Source organism: Apodemus sylvaticus, chromosome 10 (assembly GCF_947179515.1).
Source record: "Apodemus sylvaticus chromosome 10, mApoSyl1.1, whole genome shotgun sequence".
NCBI lineage: Eukaryota > Metazoa > Chordata > Mammalia > Rodentia > Muridae > Apodemus > Apodemus sylvaticus.
Window position 1 is genome coordinate 12,538,931 of NC_067481.1, and position 26,091 is coordinate 12,565,021.

General features: G+C 38.3%; 1 protein-coding gene across 3 annotated transcripts in view; it reads left to right on the top strand.

Moving 5' to 3' along the window:
• Positions 1 to 2,737: 2,737 nt before the first annotated feature.
• LOC127693648 (ABC-type organic anion transporter ABCA8A) overlaps positions 2,738 to 26,091 on the top strand; it is a 76,200-nt gene continuing 52,846 nt past the window's right edge. For all 3 annotated transcript variants that reach the window (XM_052194657.1, XM_052194659.1, XM_052194658.1), the window contains exons 1-10: positions 2,738 to 2,915; positions 7,299 to 7,400; positions 10,148 to 10,352; positions 12,304 to 12,468; positions 14,682 to 14,785; positions 15,444 to 15,670; positions 19,947 to 20,088; positions 20,343 to 20,528; positions 21,848 to 21,989; positions 24,974 to 25,139. In XM_052194657.1, the coding sequence (XP_052050617.1) occupies positions 7,305 to 7,400; positions 10,148 to 10,352; positions 12,304 to 12,468; positions 14,682 to 14,785; positions 15,444 to 15,670; positions 19,947 to 20,088; positions 20,343 to 20,528; positions 21,848 to 21,989; positions 24,974 to 25,139 (1,433 nt within the window). In that variant the 5' untranslated portion in view covers positions 2,738 to 2,915; positions 7,299 to 7,304. The remainder of the gene's footprint in view (positions 2,916 to 7,298; positions 7,401 to 10,147; positions 10,353 to 12,303; positions 12,469 to 14,681; positions 14,786 to 15,443; positions 15,671 to 19,946; positions 20,089 to 20,342; positions 20,529 to 21,847; positions 21,990 to 24,973; positions 25,140 to 26,091) is intronic.

Below are 26,091 nucleotides of genomic sequence, written 5' to 3' on the forward strand. Positions count from 1 at the left end.
AGGACACACTTGGTATCATAAGAAGATTATCCCTGGGGGACAGATCATCACCTGCTTAAGAATTTTTAAAGGCCAGTGGAAAAGGAGGATGTTGCTGAGATTCTGAGCAGGGAATGATGCCGTCTGTCCGCCTTTGAAAATTATGGGATGGTGAGAGAAGGGATGTTGACATCCTACAGTGGAGTAGCTGAGAGAAACAATCAAGAAGAAAACTGAACTTCTGCAAAATGCATTGTGATATCACCATCACTGAGATTTTTAGAAGCATTTATTATAACAACTATTTAGGATTACATTGACCAGAACAGTAATTCAGGCCAAGGAAAGACCATGTTTAAAAACCCGAAATAAGTGTATCTCATCCAGGGCTCTGATAAACTGTTAAATCAGTGTTTCTCAACCTGTAGGTCATGATCCCTCTCCCAGGGGTTGTATATCTGATATTTACATTACAATTCATAACAGTAGAAAAATTATAGTTATGGAAGTAGCAATGAAAATAATTTTTATGGTTGAGGGTCATCACAGCATGAAGAAGTATATATTAATAATAATAATAATAATAATAATAATAATAATAATAATAATGTTGGTTTTTCCAGACAGGCTTTCTCTGTGTAGCACTGGCTATCCTGGAACTCACTCTGTAGGCCAGGCTGGCCTCGAACTCAGAAATCCACCTGCCTCTGCCTCCCAGGTGCTGGGATTAAAGGCGTGCACCACCACTGCCTGGCAAAGAAGTGTATTAAAGGGTCACAGTAACTAGAAGGTTGAGAACCATGGCTGACTCCTTTGAACTAGGCCAAGTTTTCTGTCAAGCCCATGGCTTCACAGTCTAGTCATCTTCATAAAAAAACAAAACACAGCAAACAAACAAAATTTCCTAGGTTTTCTTTTTATAGGAGTGAGTTCTCTCAGAACACTGGGTGATTTTTAAAAAAATGCTGTTTTCACACAAGTTAGTGAATTAGTATTAAAAAATGGTCAGTATGAAATACTGTAGTGTGGATGTTGCAATAAGTTCATGTGTAGTTCATGGCTCTTTGCATGTTTGCAAGACAGCCCCAGTGGAGTGTGGCACAATGATCTGTAAATCAGTTCTCTGAGGGAAAAAGAGAAAAATTGGAGAAAAAAAAACCCTCAACAAAACAGGGCTAACTCAGTAGAAGCATTGACAAAGCAAATGTGGCAGGCTTCTGGAAGTGAAGTAAAGGTTCTTTTCAAAGATGATAGCCACAGTTATGGAAAGAAAAGTCTTTTCTTTGAGCATCCGGTCAGGGAAGATTAAAAAGCATGAATTCTTACTGGGCAACAAACCCTCCCCCACAGAGCTTGCAGTTGCTGTTCAACCAGCATTACAGAAACCACCTCAGGATTCTGAATAGGTAACGAACCCAGAGATCCAACTGCATTTGCTTGATTGATGGGTTCCATTGTGTAATCTTGGAGTTTACAGGGAATGTTATCTGAACTCACAAATAATCTCTGTCAACTTGTATTTTCAAGGTGCACTGACACACAGAAACTATTTTTCATTGTTTTTTTTTCCTAGCTTTGAAAATGAAATAGAATTTTCTGAATATTAGCTGGACAGTGGCTCACATGTCTCTCCTTACTAATATCTCTCTATTAAATTGTGACTTTTTTTTTTTTTTCCGAGACAGGGTTTCTCTGTGTAGCCCTGGCTGTCCTGGAACTCACTCTTGTAGACCAGGCTGGCCTCGAACTCAGAAATTCGCCTGCCTCTGCCTCCCAGAGTGCTGGGATTACAGGCGTATGCCACCACCGCCCGGCTAAATTGTGACTTGTTTAACTAAGGTCTTTTATGGTTGCCTTAGTCTTGGTTTACAATCTCATATACATAGCTGAATGTTCTTAGCCTGTTTCCTATGACCCACAATGTTAGCATCTCTTCTAGGCTCCACCCCACAGTTACCTGGCAACCCCTCCTCACTCACTCCTCTTGCTCTCTTGCTCCATTACTCGCTCTCCCCTCTGTCTCTTCTCTCTACATTTTGCTCCCCCTCTCTCCACATGCTCATGACTGGCCTCTACTTCTCTCTCTCTCTCTCTCTCTCTCTCTCTCTCTCTCTCTCTCTCTGCCTTTCTCTGTTTCTACCCTCTCAACTCCCCTCTCCATACAACTATACTGTGACTGGTAGCTCAGGGGAAAGGGATACCTCAGCATGGGCCCATACCTTCTCCCATACCACACCGCACCTCCACCAAACATATCCATGGCTTCTTTTGTATAAAATGTGACACGTAATGTTGAGCACATTTTAAAGATGGAGCCTATTGACTGATGCTAGTGAGACCAGGGACTGAGGTAATGGACAGGATGGAAGACATGATATAGAAAAAAAATCAAGATATTGCTTTCTGTGCTGCTTGAAACCTGATTAGATTATCTGCCTCAACACTGTGGAATAAATCCAGAGCTCAGAGCCCTGAGCTTTTCATGATTTACTTTTTAAGGGACAATATTTTATTTTATTTTATTTTATTTTATTTTATTTTATTTTATTTTATTGAAATCTGCCAATGTCTTTTGGGAGGAGGGCTCAGAAAAGTTGCAAATGTGGATTCCCTCAGCAACACAGATTTTTCTGAGACTATAATTAGTCAAATGAGTAGGGTTGGTAATTCTCTGCTGTGGGAACTGGCTGGGAGTCAATAAAAAAGAGATTTGTTCAAGAGTGGTCACGTGAATACAGTGCTCAGCAGGCCAAGAAAATTACAACCACAATCTTCCTCCAAAAGCAGTCAGGCTGACTGGGAATGCTCAAAACAGGCAAACAGAATGAGACCAGTACGGAGGTGATAGAGACCAGGGAGAAATCGAACCCATTTTCTTGGAGTGAGGAGACAGGGGTAAGCCAGGTCTCAGGACACTCTCTTCAGACATTCCACATGTAAGTTCATTTTTTTGCTTCTGTTTTGTTTGTATTAGGCTGTTATAAGTGAGATTTCATATACTCGATGACAATTTTTTAGGGAGGAACTATTATTATTATTTTATGCAGAGAGTTTCAGTGTTTCTGGGTTTGTTTTCATGTGGTCTACAGGGGAAGGAGTGGGTAGTTTCAAAGGCATTGTCATATTTTCTCATTTTAAGTAAAGATGTAGGCATGTACCCATAATGTGTTAGTAATTGTGAGACACGTAAGCAGGTCTTCTGGAAGCAATTTTTGCATGAATCTGAATGTGAATCTGCTGCCAAGCTGCAGCTGTACACACATGCATATGAACTGTAATTTCCAGGCATTTCTAGTACACTTTCTCTCCAAATTTTTAGGATGGCATTTAGAGAAATGCTTTTATATCTCAGCCTGTCATTCTCAGACTTACAGGTTGTTTATTTGTTTGTTTTTTGTTTGGTTTTTAATATAAGATTCTTTCCTGCACATTTTTATCTGTTGGGCATGGTGTATTGAAGCATATGGAGGCATGTGCCACTTCACCACAATAGTATTATTTCAAAGGTCCTACCCTTTGCTGTCTGCAGGAGTTTGCAGTAAACAGGGTTTTGTGGATTGGCGCAGAGTCAATAATATTCACTCACGCTGAAGCAAAGCCTTTATTTGTACAAGAGCTAGCAAGGATCTAGGAACCAGAGAACAGGGAATAGCAAGCAAGGAGGATGTTTTGCTGGGCTTATTTATGCTGCATGGGCGATTTAGAGTGGAACTCTGAGATTGGGAGTTAGTTTCAGTTCTGGATACAAAGGGCTGTGGTTGCTCCCTTGGCTGGTTCAAGCTGTCCCATCTCTCTAAGAATGTTCATGTTGACTGGAGCAATTATTGGGTCTCCTGGACACCCTGACTTAAAACTTTTATTTATTTATTTATTTAATCTATTATTTATCTATTGCTAGTACTACATTCCTCTCTCCATTTGTCAGTCCATAGGCTTTCTTTTCTTTTCTTTTCTTTTCTTTTCTTTTTTGTTTTTTGTTTTTTTTTGTTTTTTGTTTTGTTTTGTTTTGTTTTGTTTTGTTTTGTTTTGTTTTTGAAACAGGGTTTCTCTATGTAGCCCTGGCTGTCCTGGAACTCACTCTGTAGACCAGGTTGGCCTGGAACTCAGAAATCCACTTGCTTCTGCCTCCCAAGTGCTGGGATTAAAGGTGTGCGCCACCACTGCCTGGCTCCACAGGCTTTCTGATATCTTTTCTCCATCCTTTTGTACCAAGACTTGCCTCTAACCCTTACTTTATAGCCACGTGTTGTTTTACTTTTAAAAGCTGAAATAAGCTGGGAGTAGCTACTGTGCTCCAGCCCAATGGGACTGTCCCCTGGACTCTTCACCTGAATTTTTCTCCTGAGAAATAGGTAGCTCTCTGTTTGAATCTCTGACATGACTGGGATGCCACCATCATGCAGGAAACATCTATTCTTTATCCATATGACAATATCCCATCCCAACCTGGTGGACCAGTTTTAGGCAACAGGTTGGTTAAAAGGTTATTTCTACCAATGATTAAGACCTAAGAGCCAGTTGACACAGACCGGCTTAGAACACCACAATGGAATCAATGGCCCTGGCAAGCCTCCCAGAAAAGTGATTTCTGGCTGAAGTAACTCGATTGTGTAATTCAGTCTAAGCAAGCCCTTCCCTTCCACAATTTAAATCTTAATGAACTTAATGAAGTTACTCCGTTTTGTTTTCTTTTATGTGCAGCTTCCAGAAAGACTGGAAAAACTGGAGTAGTGTGTGATTTCTTGATTAGGGTATGGGAAGAAGTTGTGTTCAACTATGCTCTGAAACCTCTCTTTCTGGGAAATGTCCTGCTAGAGTAAAATATCTCTATGGATCCCCACGTTGTGATGATTAATTTCATGTGTCTGCTTGGCTGAACTATGAGACCCAGCTATTTTATCAAATACTTCTTTACATGTTGCTGTGGAACATGTATTTCTTTTTAAATACGATTAACATTTAAGTCAGTACTTTAAGTTTTTTTTAATTTTTTTTTGAGGTGGGGTAAGCTCATGTGTATCATGATATATGTGTGGAGGTCGGAGACAACTTGTGGGAATCAGTTCTTTCCTTCGTACGTGTGAGTCTCAAGAATCACACGAAGGTCGTTAGGCTCAGTAACAAGTGTTGTTAAGACTGAGTCATCTTGTAGATTCGTCATTGTAGTATATATCAGTAAGAAAACCACTCATTAAAGTGAGCGACTTCACTTAACCACACGAAAGCCTTGCAAATACAGCCTGAGGTTCGCCAGAAGATATGAAATTCTCTTCAGCTTTAAGATGCAGATGCTCCAAATGAGCTTCCAGCTTTGCTGTTTCACAGTCTGTATGCAGGGCTGTGACAGTTCACATGCCCACTGGCGTCCCACTTGCCTGCCCTACCTGTCCTGAAATCAGCAGGCCACACAGTCCAGAAACCAAATCCTGAAAGTACATGGATTATTGTTCACCGTCTCCACACATCTCTCCCTCTTTCACATTTTAAAAAAATCTCTAGGTTGCCAGATGTTGATACAATTGTGGTCTATTTTTCATGTTTCTCTGAAGAGCCGGGAAGAACACATTAGCCAAATTCTGAAACTCTCCTCCTACCCCACAGGCTCAGCAAACACTTTTGCTACAAGTGATAAATGCTGAGACTGATTTGCAGTTTCTGTTGGAGAGGGGCTACTCTGCTCCTGCACTCTCCTTCTGACTGCTTATGCACAGGGCAAAGACTTTCAGGGCTAGCTTCCATCTCTGAGTCTGTAATATGCCCTACTCCTCACCAAAATCATCTATCCATCTACAAATCCCATGGTATCCATGCACATCACACACACACACACACACACACCACATACTTCCTCTTCTTGGTCACTACTTTCCTAAGGACAGAATGACTAGACTTGCCAAATACTGCACCTACACCATGATATGTCCTTCAATGGAAATCCCTGTGGTGCCTTTCAATAGGCTCTAGCTTAACTTTAGCTGACTAGCAGCATTAGAAAGAGCCTTATCCTCCCAAATCAATCCTCAGCAGAATCTGCCAAGCTATTTGTCAGGGGAAGAATGTTTTATTTCTTCTCCGAAGACCACTACTTAAAAAGAAAATCCAATGTGTGGAGTTGTTATGCTACAAAAGAAGTTAAACGTTGCTATGGAAACTCCTCAGATTCTCCACTTCTTTATTGACTGGGAACTAGGTATACCTTGGACAATGGTACCCTCCTCAGATGCCTAGTATGAAATTATTGGGCATAGTGCCTACCATGATTAGCATCCCTTATCAGGGAAGGGTATACAGAAAGTTATGGTTTCTTGTGAAGCTCATCCCCCACAGAGCCTGCACCCTCTACATTGCTACTAGTGTGACTCTTAAAACACTTAGCTTCATTTATCTCCATTTCTAGTTTCCCTGACCCAATCAAACACACTTTTACATAGTATGCCTACCCCATTACAATGACAGCTACTTCCTTTATAATCCATTTCAGTTTGATTCTCCCAGAGGATCAACAACAAGAAGTTGAAAAAGTTAGGTCAAAGTTTAGGAATTTTATACCTAGCTAAAGCCTACTTGAATCTCAGTCTCAAGGCTGACTTTACCACTGCCTCAAGCACACATTCACACACAGTGTGGTTTTCCAAGGGCAACCTTGAAAAGATAAATATCCCTACTCAGTTCATAATATATACAATAGCATGTCTGCTTTCATGTCTTATAAAGACAGAACCAAATTTCCTTGCCACAATAAAAAAGGCCTAAGAGGACTGAGGTCCTCACCCAGTACTTTCAATTCTTGTAGACATATTCTCCCATATTTGCACAGGGTACCATTACTGTTCATGACACTGTTGTCTTTATCATGTGAGAAAAGAAACTCTTCTGGTCCAAAATTCCGGCATGTTTACATTTTAATTTTTCCTCCTAGGAAAAGTAAAATATGGTGGTTTTCTCACATTGAATTAATATACCCATTATGTTGTGCAAGGGATGTCGATTTATAATTTATATATAAAGGATGTCATCCAAGCCTGGATTCATGTCCCCCTCTCCCCCATGTGTTTAAATGGATGTATATTGTACAAACTAGAATGTTAATGTAGTATTTATGTTGTATGTCGTTCAAGGAAATACAGCGTTGAAGGAGTCTGGGAGTGAGAAGAACAAATGGGAAGAAAATAGAAGAGATATCCAGTCGATAAGCTATGAATTCCAGAATCCAAGCCCTTCCTTTGCAGTAAAGGGCAGCCAGGCTCTGACATCTGCAGAACATTTCCTCTTAAGATCTTAGTTTTTGTTGACTCTTCTCCTTGTTTTTTATTAAACAGACCAAGATGGCTAAGAGAGAGATAAGTGTGTGCCAACAAACACGGGCTTTATTGTGCAAGAATCTTCTCAGAAAAAAGAGACTGAAAAGAGATACATTTTTGGTATGACTCAGGATCTGCTCTGCTTCATGTGTGTGATGGTGCAGTATGCTTCCTGTGTGCAAGGACTGGAGACATCCCTGGAAAGGAAATTATGCTTTCGCACAGAAGGAGGAGGCCATTCACTAGGGGCGGCATAACAGAGGAGGGGGCCAAAATGAGAATATAATAAATAAGTGCCTTAAAATCTTACAAAGCCATTTCAAACTGTTTTGCTCACTAGGATTAAGATTTTAGCAGGTCAAAGAGACAAAGAGTGTGCTAATGGGCTCATACACTGATGACAGGGCTAATCTCTCTCTCTCTCTCTCTCTCTCTCTCTCTCTCTCTCTCTCTCTCTCTCTGTGTGTGTGTGTGTGTGTGTGTGTGTGTGTGTATGTGTTTTGCTCTAAGAGTTATTTATTTATTTAATGTATAAGTGTTCTACCTGCATGTACACCTGCATGACAGTAGAGGGCATCAGATCTCATTATAGATGATTGTGAGCCACGACATGGTTGTTGGGGATTGAAATCAGGATCCCTGGAAGAGCAGTCAGTGCTCTTAACTGTTGAGCCATCTTTCTAGCCCCTGGATCTTCCTCTTTTTAAAAGGCATTTGGTTTCTTTTTTTTCTTTTTAAAGATTTATTTGTTATATGTAAGAAGACTGTAGCTGTCTTCAGACACTACAGAAAAGGGCGTCAGATCTCATTACAGATGGTTGTGAGCCACCATGTGGTTGCTGGGATTTGAACTCAGGACCTTTGGAAGAGCAGTCAGTTCTCTTAACTGCTGAACCATCTCTCCAGCCCATTTGGTTTCTTAAGAACACAGAGACTTTGTGAAATCGGCATAATTGTGAAGAAAAGTCTTCCCACTGAAGTATCAGATAGTGCAGCCAGGTAGCATTTGCTAACTAAATTGCACGATTATGCTAAGGACATATTCAGTGAATGTTTTTAATAAATTTTCTCTTCTTTTTTAATTTCCTCCTTCCTTCTTCCTTCTCCCTTCCTCCCTCCCTCCCTCCCTCCCTCCCTCCCTCCCTCCCTCCCTCCCTCCCTTCTTTCTTTCTTTCTTTCTTTCTTTCTTTCTTTCTTTCTTTCTTTCTTTCTTTCTTTCTTTCTTTCTTTCTTTCTTTCTTTCTTTCTTTCTTTCTTATGTATACAGCATTTGGCCTTCATGTATGTCTGCAGGCCAGAAGAGGGCACCGGATCTCATCACAAATGATTGTGAGCCTCCATGTGGTGGCTGGGGATTGAACTCAGGACCTCTAGGAAGAGCAGACAGTGCTCTTAACCACTAAGCCAGCTCTTCAGCCCTTTCAGTGAACTTTCTGAGACTGAGTCCGCTATGTAGTGCAGTCCTGGAACTCACTTAGTAGACCACCAGGCTGGTCTTAAACTCAGATAGTTGTGAGCTACCATGCAGTTGCTGGGAACAGAACCTGCTCTTCCAGGGGTCCTGTGTTCCTAACCACAGAGCCTTCAGTGAACTTTTTAAAAGTCTAGTATTGGTAACCCAGTCTCAAAAGATCAATCATGGTATGCACTCACTAATAAGTGGATATTAGCCTAGAAAAATGGAATACCCAAAACATAATCCACACATCAAATGAGGCACAAGAAGAACGGAGGAGTGGCCGCCCCTTGTACTGGAAAGACTCAGTGTAGCAGTATAGGGCAAAACCAGAACAGGGAAGTGGGAAGGGGTGGGTGGGAGAACAGGGGGAGGGAAGTGGGCTTATGGGACTTTCGGGGAGTGGGGGGGCCAGAAAAGGGGAAATCATTTGAAATGTAAATAAAATTATATCGAATAAAAAAAAGTCAAGTATTGGGAAAAAAGGTATCAAGGTTGGTCAGCTAAAAGACCTTGCATCCATGCCTGAGGATGTGACTCAACCCTAAGCTTACAGGATGGGAAGAGAGCTGCCTCCTATGGCTTGTCACTGAGCTCAGCATATATGCTGTGGTACTTATGCACACAAATACATGTGTGTGTGTGTGTGTGTGTGTGTGTGTGTGTGTGCGTGCCTGTGGTGCATGTGTGTACATGCACAGGTGTGCACACATATATACACACATATACACATAAACATACATACTCACATATACACATTTCAGAAATTAAACCCTTTAAAGTGACTTGCTGTTTGCAGCTCACAGTCCTCTTGAGGGTCTCCTATCAAACTATCAAGTCAGTATATTAGTCTGAGGTCCCTGCCTTTTTTGTTGCATTTTCTATCCTGCAGTTAGAAATATGACCAAAATAGTAATTATTATTAAACTACCAACACCAAGGTAATAATAATTATTAACTTGTCAATGTCTTGGAACTATCTCCACCCACTGATTCTTGAAACAAACTCAAACTGAGGGGTGCTGGAGGGAGTCTGTGCCCAGCCACAGCCTACTACTGAATTTTAAAATTCAATTCATCTCCTCACACTAGAGCAGTAAATTTCACTTCCAAAATTTCCTAGCGGAAACTCGGCATAGTAGCCATATTTGTACCCTTTGGAGCCTGAGCCACAAGGTTGCAACTTCAAAGTCAGCTTAGAGTAGATAGCAAGATAATAATTTTAAAAATAAGACTTGAGAATGATATGGAATGCTTACCTTTTGTAGATGGAATATTTCCAGAAATATATCCTAGGAGGCAGAGAAATTTGAAAATTCATCAACCAATATCATAGCTATACAGCAAACCCATTTGTGTTTGACTTATTAGAAATTACAGCTGTCATTGTTTCTTTTATCTGGTTCTGTAGGAATTCCTGTACACAGCACTTATACTATTTGGCTTAACTTTATTTCATGAATTGCATGAAGTTCATGATTTTTCATCACTGCCTGATGTGGACTTGGGACGCATTGATTCATTTAATGACTCCACCTTTACGATTGCATACACACCTGTCACCCTGACAACTCAAAGGATAATGGATAGAGTCTCTTTGGTCTCTTACATGAAAGGTGAGTTTTCTGCTAAACCAGAAGGAATTTCTCTTCTTAGTTCATTTGGGTACACATATACTCTGGTTAATGCATAGTTTACTTAATAATCTCTCTCTCTCTCTTTCTCTCTCTCTCTCTCTCTCTCTCTCTCTCTCTCTCTCTCTCTCTCTCTCCCCTTTTCTCCCTCTCTCCCTCCCTCCCCCCCTGTGTGTGTGTGTGTGCACACACACGCACGCGTGCGTGCTAATGTTCCATGTACATTAGCATTCAGGTGTAGAATCCAGTAGAAGCCCAAATAGGATGTGAGCTACCTTCCTTTATTATTCCCATCTTATTGCCTGAGACAATCTCTCACTGAACTGGAGGGTCATTGTGTAGGCTTGGCTAGGCTGGCCAGACAGCTCTCTGAATCCCTGTCTATGTCTTCCAATTGCTGAGCCATATCTAGCCATATCTAATTTATATATTTGGGTCCTGGGAAATTGGAACTGGTGTCCTCATGTTTGTAGGACAAATACTCTTAACCACTGAGCCATCTCTTCAGCACTTCACTCAATCAATTATTTAAGAGAAAGAAGACTTACCTTTATTTAATGTATGGCATTTGTCTGCATGTATGTTTGTGCCTCACAAGCTTGCAACACCTTTGGAGGCCAGAAGAAAGCATCAGACGCTCTGAAAGAAGCATCTCTCTCTGTCTCTCCACAGTAGCCTCTTATCACTCTGGACCCAGTCACTGGAAATCTGTAAAAAAAAAACAAAAAAAAAAAAAAACTTCCCTTTCTTAGTCATATTCTATCCATAGTTTTTCTCTGTCTCAGGTAACCATGCTTTTATATTTGGACTCTGATCTCAGAAGCAGATTCAATATCTAAAAGTCCACCCTCACCACAGTGTGTGTTTTAGAAAACCACCTGCTACTGGGAGTCTCTGTGGCCATAGTTCCCAGATCATGCTGATGTTTTCCTTCCCAGCTCTGCCTCCCTGCCCACTATAGACCACAAGGATACAAAACATCCCAAACCTGTTTCCCCTGGCACCCCACTAACCATCTTTTGATCCTGAACCTGAATGTATGCACTGGACACCTTACCCCTCCTCATTGAATCCACTTCTAATTTAAGATCATACACTGATATGACTGCCACCCAAGGCTCACATCTCTCTATTTCTTCTACAATCTTCAGCCTGATTCTCATTTCACAGATATCTCTGTGGAGTGAACACAATGGGTTTTTAGGGAAAAATGAGTCTAAGTAATATCTTCTTTCAAGGAAAAAGCAATGTCTAATTAAGCTACACATATACTCATGGTTTTTGCTTTTTAAATTTTGAGCCCTTCCTTTCCTTACAATAGTAAATAGTCTAATTGGAATGATGGGTTATTTTGTATCATGTGAATTTGTTATAAGAGTATATGAAAGGAAATAACTAATTGCATGCATTCCTCTGATTTTATCCACAACATTGGAAATGTATTTTGGACATTTTTAGTATGAGTGATTTATCCAAGGTCATTATACAATTTTGGATTATTTCCATTAAATTTTTTTATCTAGGAGGGAATGGAACAAGGTTTCTATGATGGTTTGAAAGAGAACGGGAGCTCCAAGCTCATACATTTGAACAGTATGTTCTGTTTGTGCTGTCTGAGGAGGGTTTGGAGTTGTGCCTTTGCTGAAGAATTTATGTCACTAGGGGAAGATTTTGAGAGTATAAAGCCTTGCCTTGTCTCTGCTTCATGCTTGAATTTGAAGACATGGGCTCCCTCCCCCTACCACCATGCCTGTGGCTTGCTGCCAAGGCTCAACCCTGCCACAATAGACTCTTATCACTCTGGAACCATAGCTAAAACTAGCTCTCTCTTCCTTAGGCTGACTTTGTTCATGGTGTTTTGCTCAAGTGGCCTCTCATAGGTATTGATTATAGAAATTTACTTATGGTAGTAATTTTTTTCTTTGAATGCCAGGAAGAAAAATATTGCCTTTTCTAAATGAAGAAAATATGACAGAACTCATTTCAAAACATCAGGATGACATAGTGAGGGTCATATTCACCAATGCTTACTCCTACCATTTGAAGTTCATAAAAGGAACAAGGATCCCAGTCATAAAGGAACATCAGGACCACACAGGTAACTATGCAACTCCCACATTGGATGGTTTTCCACTCCTCTAATGTTATAAGAAATGCAGGGATATGTCCTGGCTAGTTTTGTTTTTAATTGGACAACATGGCAAAAGGGCACCTCAACTCAAGAATTTCTTCCCTTACATTGGCCTGTGGGCATATCTGTATCACATTTTCTTAATTGCTAATCAATGTAGGAGGGTCCGGCACACTGTGGGTAGCACTATCCCTAGGGAGGTGAGCCTAGGGATAAAATAAATATAGCTGAACAAGCAATGGGGAGCAATCCAGTAAGCAGCATTCCTCTACTGACTCTACCTCATGCTCTGTCCTTGGCTTCCCTTAATGATGTACTATAACCTTTAAGCTAAAATAAGCCCTTTCATTCCCAAGTTACTTTTGGTCATGGGGTTTTATCACAGCAACAGAATGAAAACTTGAGCAGGATATGAATACAAAATAATAAGCTTCAATAACAAAGGCAGGAAGCTGAGAAAATAACTCAGTAATGTACTTGCTGTGCAAGCAGGAAATAGGTAGTTTGATGCCTAGGACACATGGTGGTGCATTCTTGCAGTTGCAATGCTGGAGAAAGAGAGAGGTGTAGTTCCCTGGATAGCCAGGCTAACCTAATTAGTGAGTCCCTGGCCCTAATGAGAGACTCCTATTTCACAAGACAAGGCGATGGCTCCCAAGAAAGAACACTCAGGGTTGACATCTGACCTTCACCCATGAGTGCACTCATGAGCATGCACATTAACTCATACTTCCCACCCCCACCATAACAAAGGTAAAGTTGGCTTCTAGAGGTAAGTAAACTTAGACAAGCAAGAAATGTTACACACACACCTCACAAACACACACCCATCCATCCATCCTAAACTAAATCCACATGAAAGAGAAAAATCACAGCATCCAATAGTGAAGGTGATTGCTAAAAACCAGTGTGTCCTGTTCAGGTTTCCTGATGAGATCTGAGTTTAACGATTTTTGCCAACAAGAAGCTTGAGGGTCAATAACAGATAAATCACATGGTCTTGTGCTTGCACTAGTTGGGGCTGCATTATCAGGCTAGAACTTCCGAAAAGATATACCCACCACCAGATATGATAGGTTAAATCTGAGACAAGAGGATGGCTTGCAAGTTCAAGGCCAACATGGGCTACCTACTGAGTTTCAGGCCAGCTTAGGTTACAGAATAAAGAACTTTCTTCAAAACTAAAACAAAAGCAGAATAAGAACAGCAAAAGACTTGCCTTTCATCAATGGTAAGAGTGGAGGAGGAGCATTGTTTAGAAATACAAACATCTTTTAGAAAGTCCATAGGTGGCCGTAAAGATTAGGAAAGTGGCCATCCTGGGATGATGATAGATTTAATAGGTAGAATAAGATCACAGAAGAAACGGGGATTTGCGCCTTCTAGACTTCACTTTGTAAGTAAGGTGCATGGGGCCATGTTTGGATGTTACTTCTGCTTGCTGTTATGCCATTTCTAAGTCTACATGTGCCTTTATCAACTAAAGATATTTTTAAGTTAATATAGCACAGAACAAATTTCCTAATTTAATGTTGGGTTATCTTTAATGAACTGTAGTTGTAATTTCAACAGAGAAATACATTTGACTTTTTATTTTTCAAAGTAACTTTTCTTCAAATGTCTACCTAATTATCTTAGTATGAATTCCATTTGCTCTTGATTTTGTTATATCTCATCTTATTAGAAAAATACTTGACAAGAATGGAGTCTTTGTCTTATTTTAGACTATGCTGCTACCTTAGGATAATCTTCAAAGTATTATAGTATACTAGTTCAAAGATTAGGAGTATAGCTCACTGCTATGATGCTTGCCCAGGAAGTATAAGGCTATAAGTTTAATTCCCCTGTGTCAGATCTTGTAATAGTAACAACAACAACAATAATAATAATGACAATAATAATAAATACAAAAGGAGAAAGAAAAACTCAAAAATATGAATAGAAAAACAGAAGAAAATATAACAAAGCACCGACTCTTAGAAAATGTAGAAATGAGAACACCTTCTAGGGTCCTTGGCACTACTATCTTTACTTCAATAATTATCAATAATTACAAATTTGAGATTTTTATGGATTTCAAGTCAATAAATGCATTTTAGATGCCTGAGGATACTTAAACTTCACTGTTTGCCATAATTAGGGCCACATCCCAAGCTCATATTTTTTCCTTGTTCCCAAAGCTCACTGTTATTCATATGAAGATACCATTTCTTGTGACGTTTCAAGCTTCTGGACAGATGGGTTTGTGGCTCTTCAAGCTGCCATTAATGCTGCCATCATAGAAGTGAGTGCAAATGCCTGATTAAAATGAATTCTACTCAGTTTTATCAACATATCAGTAGACAGCTATGTCCTTCCATTCTCTCACTATCATTTACACTTTCATGATGATTTATTATTCACCCACCCAGATTTATCTAGAAAAGTTCACCAAAGTTGCTGCTTTACCAGGTATAGTAGAACCACAGCAACAGGAACAGAACAAGACTGTTTTCTCTAGAGAATCAGTCCTCTTAGAAAGCCAGACATGTAATCACATAATTATTGGAACATGAAACATGTCTCATCATGGAATGATAAAGAATGTTCAGGTCTGTAAAGGAATACACAATTCTCAGCTTAGATGGAAGGGTTTCTATTAAAGAGATTATTATCACTAAATGATTGGGTGGGAAATGTGTCTACCTTATATGACAGAAAAAGGTGTCTAAGAGAAGTGACTAGGCAATGATAAAGATGAAGTTGATAAAACTTGAGCAATGTGGGCAGACCAGGATGAGAGATTTGACTCTAGAATCTAAGTAACTGAGTAACAGAACACATGGGGAGACACACAAGCTGACTTCCAATCCAGACAAGTCAGTTAAATATTCAGGGGGAACAGGATGCTTCACCTAGGTACCATTGCTGTTCGTATTTTCTTCACTGATATCTTTGTTTAGGTCACAACAAATCACTCAGTGATGGAAGAGATGATGTCACTTACCGGAAAATACATCAAGATAGATACCTTCATTGGGCAAGAGGGAACAGTGACGGACTTCTTCCTTTTGTTCTGTATCATTTGTTTCTCCCCACTTACCTACTATATCTCCGCTGGTGTTACAAGAGAAAGGAAAAAGATGAAGGCCTTGATGACAGTGATGGGCCTTCGGGATTCAGCATTCTGGTGAGTGAGGGGTGGGGCTCAGAAAAAGTGAGCTTCTAGGGACAAAGCAGCATTGTAGCTCAGCTGGAAGAGGTCTTGCCTGGCATGCTTAAAGACTTGAGTTTGATCCTTAACACTCTATAAACTGAGCATGGTGGCACACACCCATAACCTCAGCTCTTGGAGGGTAGAGGAAGAATAAGCAGAAGTTTGAGGTCATCAATGACCACACACAGAGTTCAAGGTCAATTTCAGATACATGGCACTGTCTCAAACAAAGCCCCTATCATTAGAACATTCTTGCATTTATTTTTTGGAATTACATGGGATCTCCCTGATGTAATGCTTGACAGAAAAAGCCTGGACTTGGTCACATTTAACTCTGAGATGAACAATGAGTTACAGATTTGCCAGTGAGTGATATTTCAGATATTGCACAACCAATATCTATTGCCTTCAGATTCACGAGTGTCCTGACCTGCAGGGCAGTCAACAGGGTCCCAGAACACCTAGAAAAATGGCAAGAGACAAGAGATGCGAGAGACGGACAGCAAGACAGTATTCTGATCAAGCTGTCAAATTTTATTTTTTACACAAGGCAATTTAAAGGGAAGCATGCAAGGTTTGGGAGGTGTAAAGGGGGAACAATCTTGGGGGCTGGCATCATTTCTTAGAAACAGTTTCTCATAATTTCTGGGAAAAGCTAGTTATCGCTGATGGAATGATCCTTTATCATGCCTTTATCTTGGCATGATAAAGGGGGTCTTGAGGAGGTGAAGTGGAAAGGAGTTGCTATAGTAACCTATCCACAGATGAGCTTTGAGAGGAGGGGGTTTTGAGATCTAAATAAGAATGGCTCCTCGCATCGAGATCTAAGTGAGAATGACTCCTGGTATTGAGATCTTCTGGCATTGAGATCTAAGTGGGGATGGCTCCTAGTATTGAGGTCTCTTGGCATCGAGATCTAGGTGGGGATGGCTCCTGGCACATGAGAACTCTAATAGTGGATAAAGTGCTTGCTTTAAAGAAGTGGCTCACATTCTCCCTAATGCTGTGAGCCTTCATGTTATGGTGACCCTCCAACCATAAAATTATTTTCATTTCTACTTCATAATTTTCATTGCCACTACTGTTATTGATCATAATGTAAATATTTTGGGGAATGGGGTTTTACCAAAGGGGTCGTAACCTACAGGTTGAGAAACACTGCAGTGATTTTTTTCTTTTTCTTTTCCTTTTCCTTTTCCTTTTCTTTTCTTTCTTTCTTTTTTTCTTTTCTTTTTCTTTTTTTTTTTTTTTTTTTTTTTTTTTTTTTTTGCTGTTGGAAAAAACCAAGCAATTTTATTCAATCACTTAAATGGGATATTATGCTAAAAGCATTATGGAAAAATCCACTGCAGAGCTGAATATATTAAATGATATGCTCTTCAAGCAGGAGCTTTATCCAAGAGAAACAAAAGAGCAAGAAAATAAAATAAGCACTTACTTATGACTCATTTGCCACTCGCCAGTTGTGTTATTACAGGAAAGTGCCACACAACAGTGAGCCTCAGTTTCTGCCTCTGCAAAAGTGGGGGATAAAATATCCAATTATACTGTCCTTGCATGGTTGTTGGCATGATTAACTATGCTCATTCTTTTAAAAAACCATTTTCTTATTTTATGTGATGGATGTTTTGCCTGCATGCATGTCTGCACATCACACCCATGTCTGATACCCACAAAGACTAGATATGTTATATATATTTGTGAGTTGCCACATGGATGCTGGAAATCAAACCTGGGTCCTCAACAAGAATAGTCAGTGTTCTTACCCACTGAGTCACATTTCTGGTCCCTAAGCACATTTTTGTGAAACCCTAACCTAAACTTTGAAAAATATTTGGTGATTGGTAGATATTAAGTATTAACATGTGTTTGGGAAGCTAGGGTTATGATATGTGTATGAAACAGCATAAACTTCAAGTTGAAAGACCAGGTTTCTACTCTTCAATTACCATAAAGTGACATAGTCTTGCTTAGTCATGGTATATGTAAGAATCATGCCATGGTAAAAGCATTATTTAATCCATAGGATTTTGTGGGGGTTTTTGTTGTTGTTTTTGTTTGTTTTTATAATAGGATAGATAACAGTGTTCTATTTAATTTTTTATAATAGGATATTATCCTATTTTTTTATAATAGGATAGATAACAGTGACAAAAATGATGGGCTGGATGTTAGGTGTATCTTATACTTTATAAATTATAAAATGGTAATAGTTGTGTTCAATTTATATTTGAAAGGAAAGAGCCTTCTAACTGGACCTAAAGGGGGGAAATGTTGATTGCTATCTATATGCAGGTGAGGGCAGGCACAAGATGAAGCTAGAGCCTGTGTTGGGCAGTGGATAAAGAAGGCGGGCTGAGAGTTTTAGAGATAGGAGAGATAGGGAGACACAAAGAGAAGGAAGGAAGATGGAGGAAGAGAAAGATGGACCAGATCCGTGTGACTTTAAATAGCCACAGGTAGCTATGAATATCATACAAGGGATGGATAATTACAGGACTATTTGTCTTATCTACATGGGAAGTTTATATCAATATCTATTGTCTCTGAGTTCATTGTGTGGGCATTTTGTGGAATGAGAATTTATGGATATAAATCTGGCTGATAAATTTAAAAATTTAGTCTTTATCTCCTGAGCAGAAAGTAGAGATGGCTCACTCAGATCCTACAGACATGAATTTTGTATATTGATCATAATTAATAAACTAGTATAGTTATTAGTGACTAAAGAACTTATTTAAACTAAGGCTCACTATGTGTGTGTGGCATAGTGAAATGATTGTCAACAAATGCACGCTGCCTTTCATCTACAGTCTCAGTAGCATGGACTGCAATTTTACTATCCCCAAACTGTTTACAGTCTATTTATTCAACCCTAGTCTCTCCCTGAACTCCTGGACATCACAGGCTATTTTAATCTCTACAAGCTCACTTATTTTCAAGATGGGATCAATATAATGTTTCGTGAGGCTGGTCAGGAAAATGGTAGGTAGTTGAGATGAAGCTATAACTTAAGATTTATATTCTTGTCTTGACAAAACTAATTTATATTGCATGCATAGGAATTGCATGCACAATCAGGAGCAGGAAACATTTGTTTTATTTTCAAGCCCCTTCAAGTTAATATCTATCCATCTGTGAGATCAGTGGGAAGGAATGAGCCAGATGTTTTTTGGTAGGATTCTGTTTTGTAAGTTGGGCCAGTAAATGATACTGTAGAGAAAGTAGGAAATGTGATAAGAATTACCTATAAATAAAAATACAACTTGTTTTTATGACATGTAGTTGTGACTACAATAATATATTCATATAGGAGTTTTTACTAGTCATTAAACTTTATGTATTAGTATGTGTGTAGTATTGTATGTGCACTCATGTGTGCATGTGTGGTGGCCAGAAATCAACTCTAGTGTTACATCTCAGCTATTGTTCATCTTTTTTATTCAGAGTCTTTCTTTGGCCTGAGATTCAGGGATTTGATTTCACTGACTAACTAGAGATATCTTGTTATCTACTGGCCCAGAGAATCTGTCTCCCTTTCACTAGTTCTGGGATTATAAGCATTAACCATTGTGCACAGTTTATGTTTTTTGTAGATTCTGGGAATCGAAATCCAGTCTTCATGCTTGTATGACAAGCACTTTCTCTACCAAGCTAGCTCTCTCTATCCCTTTATCAACATTTTTAAGACTTATAGAGTTAAGACTATAAGGATTTAAGACTATAACTAGCAGATAGCTTTAATGAAGAAAAAGAAAACAGGCAAGCACACCTTTTGTAATAATAATATGAACCCAAAAATCATCCTACCTCAAGTAAAATACAGCTGTTAAGAGCATTTGATATTCCTATAAGAAGAAAGAGAAACTCTATTATATGCACAGAATGGGAAAGAGGGAAGTATAGAATTAGACACTCTTACTTTCTTATAAAGCCACAAAAGAAGAAGTTAGATCAAAGAATCTTTGCATAGGACAAAGAGACTCTAACTTACTTTGCAGCAATAGTAACTCAGCAAGACATACTTGCATCCATACTCAATGGAAAAGACCATCAATGTACATGAGATTTTGTCTTGAATCTTTGTATTAATTCTAAATCACTACATGTGGTTTATATATTCTGGAAGATCCTGTGAATTTTGGCAGGAGGGTGAGTGTGTGACTGAAATATGGGTCACACAAGTACCCAGAACGCACCTCTTTTTTGTCTAACCATAAATATTAATGGGATTCTGTTTTTGTATCAGGCTGTCCTGGGGTTTGCTCTATGGTGCTATTGTCTTCGCTGTGACCGTTCTCTTGACATTTATTGTAAAACTGGTCCAATTTGTCTTCTCAACTGGATTTCTGGTGATCTTCAGTCTCTTCTTCTTCTATGGCTTATCTCTGGTGAGTTGCTGAATACAAACTCCACTTGGTTCTTAGTCTGAGAAACACAGTTGTTACCAATACGGTGATTTCTGTTTATATCTGTTTTGTATTTGCATAAAACAATCTGTAGTGAAATAGTATTTATCTATAGATCTGTGTAGTTCTAACTTTCTGTAAAATTAGTAAAAGCTGTAGTTTTATACAGGAAATCATTATTTTGTTATAGTAATAACTCTTAGATAAACATAAATCAACTGGGTCTTCTCTTGTAGATCTCTTTGTCTTTCTTGATGAGTGTCTTACTAAAGAAGTCTTTCCTCACGGACTTGGTGGTGTTCTTTCTCACTATTTCCTTCGGAAGTCTTGGATTCACAGCATTGTACAGATACCTTCCTGTATCCTTGGAGTGGCTTCTTAGTTTGCTTAGCCCCTTTGCCTTTATGCTTGGAATGACCCAGGTGAGTGGAAGCTAGTTACCTTACTAAGTATATTTCTGAAATATTTTCCTCACTGGAATTCAACAGTCTTACAGTCATTTCTATGGGTAGCCTTTTAAGCACTACAGTTTGATGGAACATACTTGTGATGTTTTGAAGATGGAAAAGTTACTTTCTCCTAGAAAATAAGTTCTTTTGTATATAAAAAGATGAATGGATTCATATTCAGTATATATACTGTATATATTAAGTATATACATTCAATATATATTGAACATATATTCAGTGTATATTCAAAATACAGTATGTAGTGTTTTGTCACATCCCAATGTTTGTTATAAATTGAGTTTAACTGTTCCAGTTAACCATCATATTTAATTTTAAAAGGATAGTGTGATTTAATTCTGAAGCAGTAACATAAAGCAAAATAAAATGAAAATGAGTATTTTGAATGCTCAGCCAACTAGGAAATCCCTTTTTGATCCTCGAATATTTTTTCTTCTTACTCTACTTAGCTCTTAAACTGATCAGACAGAGTCTTTCTCTCATCTATTAAATAAGTCAAATTTCTTAGTCTCTGTTATGATTGATGTGATTATAAGGATTGCTGTAGATCTATATCTATGTCTATGTCTTTATCTGTATCTGTATCTATATCTATATCTATCTATCTATCTATCTATCTATCTATCTATCTATCTATCTATCTGATTATGGATGTCAAGGTTTTTTTTTTAATTAAAAATCTATTTGGGTGTATGTGCACCTGCACATACACATGCTTACCTGTGTGCAGACCCCTTCATAGGCCAGAAGCGAGTATCAGATATCCTGTAGCTGAAGCTACAGATGTTTTTGAGCCACCCAGTGTAGGTACAAGAAACAGAACACGAGTCCTCTGCAAGGGCAACAAGTTCTCTTACCCACTCAGGCAAGTCTCCAACACCTCAGTCAGTTTGACTGTCTTTGTTTAAACGTAAGATGCATTATCGTTAGTTTTTGGCTGCCGTGAAGCATCTCCCAGAACATCTTTTCTTGCTCCCATTCCCAATTCAGCAAGGTCTTACCAGACGGCCACACCTTCACTAAGTTCTTTTTCCATCCAATATGCATTTCGTTTAGAACACACATTCACTGTACTAAATGTGATTGCTTAAATGCGATGTAGTTGTATATAATTTTGTTTTCCAGTCAACATCTGTAGTCTAGGCACCCAGGCAGTTAGACTTTGTCTTTCAGGGATGTGACAGAGTGTAATAGTTACAGTCCATGAAATAACCAAGCTGTTTTTAAAAAGTGATCATTTGCCTGTAACTTACTGGGTTATTTTTGATTTCCAGCTCTTACGCTTGGATTATGATGTGAATTCAAATGCAGACCCTGTGGGCAACCCAAATGTAGTCATTGGCACAATCTTCATGCTGTTCTTTGATGGTGTCTTCTACCTGATGTTGACATTCTACTTTGAAAAGGTTTTACCAAGTAAGTTGTTCCAGGATAAGACTTAATGGCATGCTTGTAATCTCAGGGTTTTTTTTTATTAGTTATAGTTTTTACATAGTGAGATTTTAAAATACATCCTTCAAGCACATTACCCATGTCTCAGGAGTATGACCACTGACAGGATTGACAACAAACACTGTCACCCAGGGAGTGGTGATCATTTTAGTAGATTTTGTTCATGTGGAATATGCAGCCTTTTACATGAGTGTGTATGTTGTTAATTTCACTTTATCTGTCTCTTTTTCCTTCCTACACTTGGGGCATTTAGTTCCTTAATGTTCATAGTTGCTTATAGATCTTTAGTTCTAAATTCTTTCTGCATATCTGGGTTATCTAATGAGCTTTATTATTCAACTGGTGAATAAGCATAAATATACATCACCTATACTACGAAACATATTATATGCTTTGGAACATAGCTACACTGTCATTTACTCAGTTGAACTAGTCAATATATATGTATTACTTGCATATTTGTTTTTGTGGTAACTTACTTTTTGAGATTTCTCAAGAGTACAAGTCACTGTTACTAACTCTAACACTGTGTTCTGAGATAATTTAAATTCACTACTCCCCCTTTTTACTGAAATTCTATGGGGTTTTGGTGAAAATCCACTAAGTCTCTCTCTGCTATTATGGCCCCCATGACTGCCATTCTACTCTGCGTTTATGAATTCAACTTTTTATTTCCACAGCTATCAGATGTGATCGTAGTTTTCATACTGTGCTCAGTTCGCTTCATTTAACAATAGTTTAGATCACCCATGCCATTATAGGGGCTATAAAGCAAGACTAAACACTACTCAAGCCAAGGCTTCCTTACCCATCCTTGCCCCTGGTGTGAGTAGCACCAGGGTGCCTGTATTTTCAAAGTAGGTCACGGTGGCCATAATATGCAACCATTCTACAATATATAATCACATAGGAAGGACTTTTATATTTCCTTTCAATTTCTCAATCCATATAAGCTTCTCAAAGTCTTATTTCGTCTTGTTGGCTAATACAGCTCAAACACCCTGAGAGGGCTCAGTCCAGCCTAGGACTTAGTTACTATCCATGAAAGGAGCCTTTCTTTGCTCCTGTCTGCCTTACCTTCTCTGGTCAAGAACACAGACAGTTCTTCTTATGTGCCTTTCCAACTCAAGAGGCTGTGCCTAGTGCTCCATCCCAGAGCAGTCACGATTGAACACATGAAGAAATGGTGGATCAATAAGAAGCATCAATAGAGGGATTTTTTCTTTAGTTAATACTTGATCTGCCTGATTTTGAGAGAATCATATATGCATAGTGATTATCTCTGTTAACTTTTCCAAAGTTTACTGAATAATATTTTACTCAATTTATCATCCTTGCTAATGTGTATACCACAAATGAATAGTTTGAATATATTTGCATATATATACATATATCCTTGGTTACATTTATGTGTAAGTATAGTGTTTCATTATATATACATTGCATATATAAATTATTACATATCTACTATAATTTTTATAATACATTATATGTAATTATATAATTATATCTATAATTAATATAATTATGTTTATAATTATATAAAAATAATTATTATAAAATATATAACCACATATGATTATATTTACATATAATCATATATAATTACTTATAATTATGTATACAAAGAACATATTTACATATTTTATTTCCCATACTGTTTAAGCAAATTGCTCTAGTGATAGAAACACACATTCCAAATTTTGACCTAACTTAGATAATTTTGCCTAAGGAATGTTTAGAAATTTTTTTGTGCTTTAATATTTAAAGCTTTTGCCTTCATTGTAAAACTAAAAATATTCTTCTTTAGGGGTCAAATTGCAGTCTTCTTTTCCAGTGTACTCTTATTTCAGGTGACAGAAAACTGCTACTTTTCCATTCTTCTTATTATAGAAAGGTATAACTTTATTTTTTAATCCCTAAAGGTTTCTTATTCTTTGAATTCCCACCAGGTGTTTTATTTGACAAAATCTATTACATCCTCTGCCTCTTTTTGATAGACACATCTTAAGCAAATGGCTTCTCTTTCACTTAAGCAAATTAAGTATGGACTTAATTGTTCTTTCTTTTGGATGTTGGCCAAATCTTGAGCAATTTGTGATACAATTCATTTTTTCTCAAGGATCAAAAAATTAAGTCTAATTTAATATATATGCTTTTTTCCATATATGCTTAGCAATATTTTATATTGCTTTGATATTTCCCACTTTTATATTGTTTTATATATGTGTGCATATATACATACACATATATATGTATATATACATACACACACATATATATATATATACATATATATTCTTTATGTTTTATTTCATTATTAGGAATTATTTTTTTACTGAGTACAGAGCTCTAAACTGGCAGATTTTGGTGTTTTTTTTTTGTTTTTTTTTAAGAGGATACACTTTATTGCATATTCAAACTAGAGACAACTTAGAGTGCTTTAATTTTTTCCCTAACAATTTAACATACAGCAAATGTCTTGCCCTTATCTCTTTTTTTTATTCGATATACTTTTTATTTACATTTCAAATGATTTCCCCTTTCCTGTCTCCCCACTCCCCAAAAGTCCCATAAGCCCTCTTCCCTTCCCCTCTTCCCCCATCCACCCCTTCCCACTTCCCTGTTCTGGTATTGCCCTATACTGTTTTAATCTCATTTAAATGTATGCCATCACCATCTTCTGGCTCCCGTGGTCCCCAACAGGAAGTGTCTGTTCATTCTTATCGTTAGTTCCTTCTTTTATGTCCATTGATTTCAGCATCTTTTTATAATTTTTTCTTCTCTTTTCATTGCTTTTAGGCCTTTTGATTTTGAAATGAATTTGTGCCGCATGTGTGTGTGTGTGTGTGTGTGTATGCACATGTGTAAGCAAGTATTCCTGTTTAGAGGTAGAGAGGGGCTTAGAGCAGTGGCTGATCCAATGTTCAATTGCACTGGTTAAACAGATGACTATGGACGTCGACACCCACCCTTGTTTTTCCTGAAGTCCTCATTTTGGTCAGGACAAAATCCAGCGGATCAGATTGCCCTTGACGATGAGACAGACTATGAGTTTTCTGATGACTCTTTTGAACCTGTGTCTACAGAATTCCATGGGAAGGAAGCCATCAGGTGAGATCAGATGTAGTGCGGATGAAGGTTGGGTGTGGGGTTGTGCTATCCTCAGCCTAAAGCTTGCTCCAGACAAGTGTTTAACCCACGCAGACCTTCTATTGAGTCCTTCACAGGGCTCTGACCTAACCTCATCTACATGGCCTGTAATTTATTGTCCTTTATTGTTTTAAAAACTATAGCATGCTGCTTTTAGTGCCAAACTTAGGACTTAAGACAATAGAAGCCATAACTCAAGCAAAAGGCCTCTCTGCCTGTCCCTTGTTGCTTCTCTTCTCTCTTCTTTTCTCCTTATCTTTTGTTTTCAGTTCAGGGCATCACCCCTTTGCCTATTTTCTCTCACTCACCTGAATATTCCTTATTTTATGCATTTGTCTTTTCTATAAAGAAGACCAAAGAAAAGGGGAAGAGAAAAATAAAAGCCTAGAGAAGAAGAGAAAATCAAATCAATATGGCTCTCAATCATGCATTCTGCGTTACAATAAAATTCCTGTTTCCTGCAGTACTAGTTGCATATAGTTCAGTTAAAGAAGAAATCCTTAAGGCCTTTATCTTTGCAATTCTTAATTTATTTTTTAATTTAATTTAACTCTTTTTTTTTACTTATTCACTTTACATCCCACTCACTGCCCACATAACTCTTTTAAATAATAGTTTTTGTTTATTCTTTGAGAAGCTTATACACATACACAGTATATTTTAATCATCTAGCACCCCACTAGCCACTTCCAACTCTGCCTGCTTCCCTCCAGCATGTCCTTTTCCCAATTTCAAATTCTCTTCATTCAAAAGTAATTATATCCCATTGAGTCCAATTAATGCTGCCTATTTGCCTCCCATGTATATTGTGAGACTACCCACTGCAGTATGGGTAAGTTATCAGTGGTCTCACCTCCAAGGAAAAATGACTCTCTCTGAACAACCTTCAACTCCCAATGGCTCCCCAAGTAGG